We start from the raw sequence: 6,992 nt of genomic DNA, 5'->3' as shown, positions 1-6,992 counted from the left end.
CTAGAGTATCCAAACAGGGCCATTGTGGATCACTGGATTGCCAGCAGCACGCCAGCACGTGGCGCCGTGGTGGGGAATGATGCGCGTCTTCTTGTTGTCCCTGGCAGCGTTCCAAACGAGCAAAAAGGAAGCAAAGTGAATCAGCACCTGAAATTAATCAATACACCATTGGAAGATTAGATTCAAACACAATGTTTTTTTCTTTGAAAAAATCAACACAATAGTTTAATTGTAAACACAGATTATGATGTTGTTTACCTCAGAGGCGAGGTAGACGAGGACGCCAACTTTCGAGCTATGTTCGACAAGATTCTCGGAGGTGGCCGTAGGTGCCAAGCTGGCGCCGGAGCTAATGGTGACCGTGCGCGAGTTCACGGAAGCAGTGTCGGGCAGAGGAGTTGAACGCCGCGCCCCCACCGTCGAGGCACGGTGTTGTGCCGCCGACGCCCATGAGCCGCAGAACTCGCTCGAGGACTGCCATAGGTGGGACAGCCGCGGCACCGGCGACGTGCCCTTGCTCGAGGACAATCTCAAAACGACTTTCTTTAGAAACATGGTGAAAGTAAATAATTTATAAGAGGTCTACATAATGTAATTATTAAAAAAATAAAGTTTACCAAAAAAAACTTAAAGCTTGTTTCCAAAAGGTTACCTTGATTTGATGGAAGTACATAAACTGAGATAGGAATTAAAAAAAGGTGAGAGAAAGTCGACTAGTTTTAACCAAAAAAAAATTGATTAACGATGGCATGTGAGGTTTTTGCTGATGGATACAAGAGAGGGGTCACATGATGAAAGAAGCAATACACACAGATAAAGAAACAAAATGATCTAAAACAAATTATTTTCAAGTAAACAATTTAAATATTGTAACAAAAATAAGGTATCTATATGTGTTATTTATGCGGTTTGAAAAGAGATAGTAGTTTACAGTTCAATTAGTTAAAACTGTGGACTTTTGTCACGGCAATAAATAAAGACAAGAAAACTACAAGGATCATCCAAGGGAAGGATTGCATATATGCATGTGAGCTATCCAAGTCACACACTAATACGCCAAGGATTTTTTTTAAGCATTTTAAATCCCCATGTCACTCCCCCATTACCTTCCACCACATCTGGTGTTCTATGCATTGCTATCTCGACATGTCTACTCGCCGAGTCGCTCTTTCCAAGTCTTTCTAATGATAAGGGCTTGTTTGGTTATAGACGGTAAAGTTTATCGTCCGTCACATTGAATATTTGAATATATGTATGAAGTACTAAATATAGACTATTTACGAAACTAAAAACACAGCTAGAGAGTAATTTGCAGGACGAATCTTTTGAGCCTAATTAGTTCATGATTGGACACTAATTGTCAAATAACATAAAAGTGTTACAGTACCTGTTAACTTTAACAACTCAACCAAACACCCACTAAGTTTTACATCAGTATTGGCATTGTTAGAAATGAAAATAACCGAACAAATTATCGATTCCAACCATCATTGTTTCAATCTGATAACTTTCATGGCAGTCACCTTGGAGAGAAATAGGTCTAGGGGGTGTTTTGTTGGGATGTTAAAGTTTAACATGTACTGTAGCAGTTTTGTCTTATTTGATAATTAGTATTCAATCATGAACTAATTAGGGTTAAAAGATCCGTCTCTCAAATTACTCTTCAGCTGTCTTTTTAATTTTGTAAATAGTTTATATTTAATACTCCATGTATATGTCCAAACATTCGATATGACGAGTAGTAAACTTTAACAAGACAAACGCCTACTTGTATATTATGACTACTCCTCCGTACTCATGCATGAGAAGCTCGTGAGGAACGCAATAGAAATCGTTTAGCTTTTTTTTCTTCTCAAGACGTTGTCATAAGGGCCTGTTTAGATTGGGAACGAAAATTTTTTGAATGTCACATCGGATATGTCGGAAGGATGTCGGGAGGGGTTTTTACAGACTAATAAAAAAACAAATTACATAGCTCGTCAGGAAACTGCAAGACAAATTTATTAAGCATAATTAATCTATCATTAGCATATGTGGGTTACTGTAGCACTTAAGGCTAATCATGGAGTAACTAGGCTTAAAAGATTCGTCTCGCGATTCTCAACTAAACTGTGTTATTAGTTTATTTTTTTATCTACATTTAATGTTCCATGCATGTGTCTAAAGATTCGATGGGATGGATGAAAAATTTTTGGGTGGAGAACTAAACAGGGCCTAAGTGAAAACAAATATGGTGTGGTCATATCATTTCCGATGACTTGTAGAGTGCGCATGGGTAACATGCTACATGCCTGATCTCAGTAGATCACCAATGATTGTTCAACGGTTTTTTTTTTTGGGGGGGGGGGGGGGGGGGGAGAGACTTGAGGCACGGATGGATGTTGGCGCAATGAAAGGGTTGGTCTGCAACTACTTGAGGTAGTACTGGCTCCAATAGACAGAGTTGCATCGCGAAAAAAAAAGGTAACCATGACTCCATAATAAAAACGCACAAGATAGTTCAAAAATTACATTTAGAAGAGGGCCAAGAAGACTTAAGTCATGGTTTTATCAAGTACCTTAATTTGGCTTTGATAGAAATTGTATAGCCATGTGACTGGAGTGAGAAGAAATGGAAGATAAGAGAGATGATAATAAGTTTAAGCCAAGGTATTGATCAATGATATCTGTACATAGTTCATGCCCATAGACGCAACAGGTGTATGTACAGAAATGATACAATGAAACAAAAAAACTATAAATGAAAAATATTTTCAAGAAAAACCTGAATATTGTAATGGAAAGAAACTAGTCATCTGTGCTATTTGTGTGGGGATAGTCTTACAAGTTTCACCAACATCCACTATGTGTTTGTACTAGACATGCAAAAGTGAAATGACATATATTTCGACCCTTAATTTCTCTTATTATATCATCAATTGCTAAAGAAAACCAATATTACTTTAAAGGCATTCGAACACAGATCTATTGATCCAAGTTATAAGTCTCAAACTCAAATACTTTTACTAAACATTGGTCAAGCTTTACAAAAACATAACTTTCTCTGATGAAAGTATATATGTTTTACCGTGGGATCGGAGTAGTTCAAACACGGCAACGTGATACACGTTTTGTTTCTAATAACAGTCGACGACTTCAATATATCTTCCTGAGCCACCAGCTGTGTCTCCCGCTCTATAAATAGCTGGCCTGCCCGCTCAGCCATCACTCACTCACACTCATCACACAGCCAATACCCACAGCTGCTAGCCACTCCCACTCCAAGGAACAAGTAGCAGTTTGCAGTTAGCTCCGCCGGTAGAACCGAAGATGATCGGAAAGATAATCGGAGACATCACGGGCAGCAACAAGCATGCGCAGCTCAAGGGCAACGTGGTGCTCGTGCGCAAGACCGTGCTCGGCTTGGACGTCACCAGCATCGCCGGCTCCCTCCTCGACGGCGTTGGCGAGTTCCTCGGACGCGGCGTCACCTGCCAGCTTATCAGCTCCACCGTCGTCGACCCCAGTGAGCACAGACAGCACCCTCCCTCCCCTGCCGGACTTCCTTAATTCTCTCCCTCTCAGTTCTCTTGCATGCATCAGTAACAACTAACAACAGAGTGAAAAAAAATGTCGTTTTCAAAAACAATATAATATGACGAAAACGAAGATCAATCCACTTTAAATCTACTTATTAGTATAGTAAACCGGATCTAGGCAAAAAAAAGATCGGATAATGCTTTTTATTAACATATTAGGAGCGCACATTTTACACGTTGGTCGTCTGTGGGACTCTGAATCCATGGTACTGTGGCGCGCGCGTGCAGACAATGGCAACCGCGGGAAGGTGGGCGCGGAGGCGAGCCTGGAGAAGTGGCTGCTGAACCCGCCGCCGCTTCTGTCCGGCGAGAACAAGTTCCACGTCACCTTCGACTGGGAGGTGGAGAAGCAGGGCATTCCAGGCGCCATCATCGTCAAGAACAACCACGCCTCCGAGTTCTTCCTCAAGACCATCACCCTCGACGACGTCCCCGGCCACGGCACCGTCGTCTTCGTCGCCAACTCATGGATCTACCCGCAGTCCAAGTACCGCTACAACCGCGTCTTCTTCTCCAACGACGTGAGTAGCGCGCCGCCCATTATTCCAATGTTCGTCAGCAAACCAAGGATCTGAGCAGAGTCTCTTGACATGAATTCTCTCCTCTCTGCACGAACAGACGTACCTGCCCAGCCAGATGCCGGCGGCGCTCAAGCCTTACCGCGACGACGAGCTCCGGAACCTGAGGGGCGACGACCAGCAAGGCCCGTACAAGGAGCATGACCGCGTCTACCGCTACGACGTCTACAACGACCTCGGCCTGCCTGACAGCGGCAACCCGCGGCCCGTCCTCGGCGGCAACAAGGAGCTCCCCTACCCGCGCCGCTGCCGCACCGGGCGGAAACCCACCAGAACCGGTGCGTGTCCTCCGATCCCTTTCCTTCGTTTTCTTCCCCGTTTTTAAGTTAATTTTAACCTACGGACGCCGGCCGGCAGCAATTTTAACTTAATTTTGATGATGACACGACGACGACAGACCCCAACAGCGAGAGAAGGCTGACGGTGGTCGAGGGCGACGTCTACGTGCCGCGCGACGAGCGTTTCGGCCACATCAAGAAGTCGGACTTCTACGGCTACGCGATCAAGGCGCTCGTGAACGCCGTCATCCCGGCGATCCGCACCTACGTCGACCTGTCGCCCGGCGAGTTCAACTCCTTCAAGGACATCATCAAGCTCTACGAGGGCGGCATCCAGCTGCCCAAAATACCAGTCCTTGAAGACCTGCGGAAGCAGTTCCCGCTCGAGCTCGTCAAGGACGTCCTCCCCGTCGGCGGCGACTACCTCCTCAAGCTCCCCATGCCGCAAATCATCAAAGGTCGATCATCGCTGCGTGCAAATGATGCGGAGCTTGCCTTTACTTCAGTAGTCGTTATTATATATATATGATTACCAATGTCATCTCGATTATTCTGGCTATATATGCAGAGGACAAGACAGGTTGGATGACCGATGAGGAGTTTGGACGGGAGATTCTCGCCGGCGTCAACCCCATGATCGTCAGGCGTCTCACGGTGAGGGAACAACAATGCATCCTCGCTCAGTAGACTTGGAACATGGAAAAGTTGCAACTCAAGAATAATATATAGCTAGTATATATGACTTAAATAATTCTACCCGGGCGGCCGTGTTTTCAGGAGTTCCCTCCCAGAAGCACCCTTGACCCCAGCAAGTACGGTGACCACACGAGCACCATCACGGAGGCGCACCTCGAGAACAAGCTGGAGGGCCTCACCGTGCAGCAGGCGCTGGAAGGCAACCGGCTCTACATCCTGGACCACCACGACAACTTCATGCCGTTCCTGATCAGGATCAACAACCTGGAGGGCAACTTCATCTACGCCACCAGGACCGTGCTGTTCCTGCGCGGCGACGGCACGCTGGTGCCGGTGGCCATCGAGCTGAGCCTGCCGGAGCTCCGGGACGGCCTGACCACCGCCAAGAGCACCGTGTACACGCCCACGTCGACCACCGGCGCGGAGGCCTGGGTGTGGCACCTCGCCAAGGCCTTCGCTAACGTCACCGACTACTGCTGGCACCAGCTGGTCAGCCACTGGCTCAACACGCACGCCGTCATGGAGCCGTTCATCATCGCGACCAACCGGCAGCTCAGCGTGACGCACCCCGTCCACAAGCTCCTGCTGCCGCACTACCGCGACACCATGAACATCAACTCCAACGCACGCCAGATGCTCGTCAACGCCGGCGGCCTCTTCGAGACAACCGTCTTCCCGCGCCAGTACGCGTTCGAGATGTCCGCCGTCATCTACAAGAACTGGAACTTCACCGAGCAGGCTCTCCCTGACGACCTAATCAAGAGGTTAATCTGGCGTGTGTAGTTAACTAGCATTGCGCACAGTGACGCTAACAACACTAACGCACAAATGTGCAATAATATGCAGGGGCATGGCGGTTGCCGATGCATCGAGCCCGTACAAGGTGAAGCTGCTGGTGGAGGACTACCCATACGCGTCGGACGGGCTGGCAATCTGGCACGCGATCGAGCAGTGGGTGACGGAGTACCTGGGCATCTACTACCCCAACGACGGCGTGCTGCAGGCGGACGTGGAGCTGCAGGCATGGTGGAAGGAGGTGCGCGAGGTCGGGCACGCCGACCTCAAGGACGAGCCATGGTGGCCCAAGATGGAGACGGTGGCGGAGCTCGTCAAGGCCTGCACCACCATCATCTGGATCGCGTCGGCGCTCCACGCCGCCGTCAACTTCGGGCAGTACCCGTACGCCGGGTACATTCCCAACCGTCCGTCGGTCAGCCGGAAGCCGATGCCGGCGCCGGGCAGCGAGGAGTACGCGGAGCTGGGGAAGAACCCGGAGAAGGTGTTCGTGCGCACCATCACGAGCCAGTTCCAGACACTCGTCGGCATCTCGCTGCTGGAGATCCTGTCCAGCCACTCCTCCGACGAGGTGTACCTCGGCCAGCGCGACACGCCGGAGTGGACGTCGGACGCCAAGGCGCAGGAGGCGTTCCGGCGGTTCGGGGCGCGGCTGACCGAGATCGAGAGCCGCGTGATGACCATGAACGCCGACCCAAGTCTCAAGAACCGCAACGGGCCGGCCAAGTTCCCCTACACGCTGCTCTACCCCAACACCTCCGACAAGAATGGCGATGCCGCCGGCATCACCGCCAAGGGCATTCCAAACAGCATCTCCATCTGAGTTCTGAGTTCTGAGCGCGAGGTCCATACGGAAGCCGCAGCAGTTGCTCTCTTCAGTCCCCCAATAATAAAGTTATTATCATTTGTGTTCCATCTATTTTTCTCTTAAATAACGGAGTATGTCATCATCAGACATGTAAAAGAAGGTTATGTAGGAGTATTTCACAATGTGAAAGGGGGAAATGAACTGTATTGTCTCTTGTTTTTTATTAAATAAAAAATCGGGTTGTATTTTGTGTAAGCAA

The 6,992-nt window shown here is 48.5% G+C and overlaps 2 protein-coding genes across 2 annotated transcripts; one reads left to right on the top strand and one right to left on the bottom strand.

The window, feature by feature from the left end:
- Positions 1-555, bottom strand: LOC110433772. Its single transcript, XM_021456342.1, has 2 exons — positions 259-555; positions 1-147 (listed from the first exon to the last, which is right to left on the bottom strand). The coding sequence occupies exons 1-2, from the start codon at positions 553-555 to the stop codon at positions 1-3; spliced, it is 444 nt and encodes a 147-aa protein (XP_021312017.1).
- Positions 3,194-6,992, top strand: LOC8078665 (linoleate 9S-lipoxygenase 2). Its single transcript, XM_002458860.2, has 7 exons — positions 3,194-3,505; positions 3,807-4,099; positions 4,197-4,434; positions 4,554-4,892; positions 5,003-5,088; positions 5,212-5,894; positions 5,977-6,992. Exons 1-7 carry the CDS (start codon positions 3,310-3,312, stop codon positions 6,746-6,748), a joined length of 2,607 nt encoding a protein of 868 aa, XP_002458905.1. The 5' UTR covers positions 3,194-3,309; the 3' UTR covers positions 6,749-6,992.

The sequence above is a fragment of the Sorghum bicolor genome, chromosome 3, assembly GCF_000003195.3.
Source record: "Sorghum bicolor cultivar BTx623 chromosome 3, Sorghum_bicolor_NCBIv3, whole genome shotgun sequence".
Lineage (NCBI taxonomy): Eukaryota > Viridiplantae > Streptophyta > Magnoliopsida > Poales > Poaceae > Sorghum > Sorghum bicolor.
This window is presented reverse-complemented; position numbering and strand designations above follow the sequence as displayed.

Coding starts and splice junctions, on each gene's coding strand:
- LOC110433772 (XM_021456342.1), bottom strand. CDS start 555: ATGTTTCTAAAGAAAGTCGTTTTGAGATTGTCCTCGAGCAAGGGCACG. Junction 148..258: donor TCGTCTACCTCGCCTCTGAG/GTAAACAACATC, acceptor GATTAATTTCAG/GTGCTGATTCACTTTGCTTC.
- LOC8078665 (XM_002458860.2), top strand. CDS start 3,310: ATGATCGGAAAGATAATCGGAGACATCACGGGCAGCAACAAGCATGCG. Junction 4,100..4,196: donor GCGTCTTCTTCTCCAACGAC/GTGAGTAGCGCG, acceptor CTGCACGAACAG/ACGTACCTGCCCAGCCAGAT. Junction 5,895..5,976: donor CCTGACGACCTAATCAAGAG/GTTAATCTGGCG, acceptor AATAATATGCAG/GGGCATGGCGGTTGCCGATG.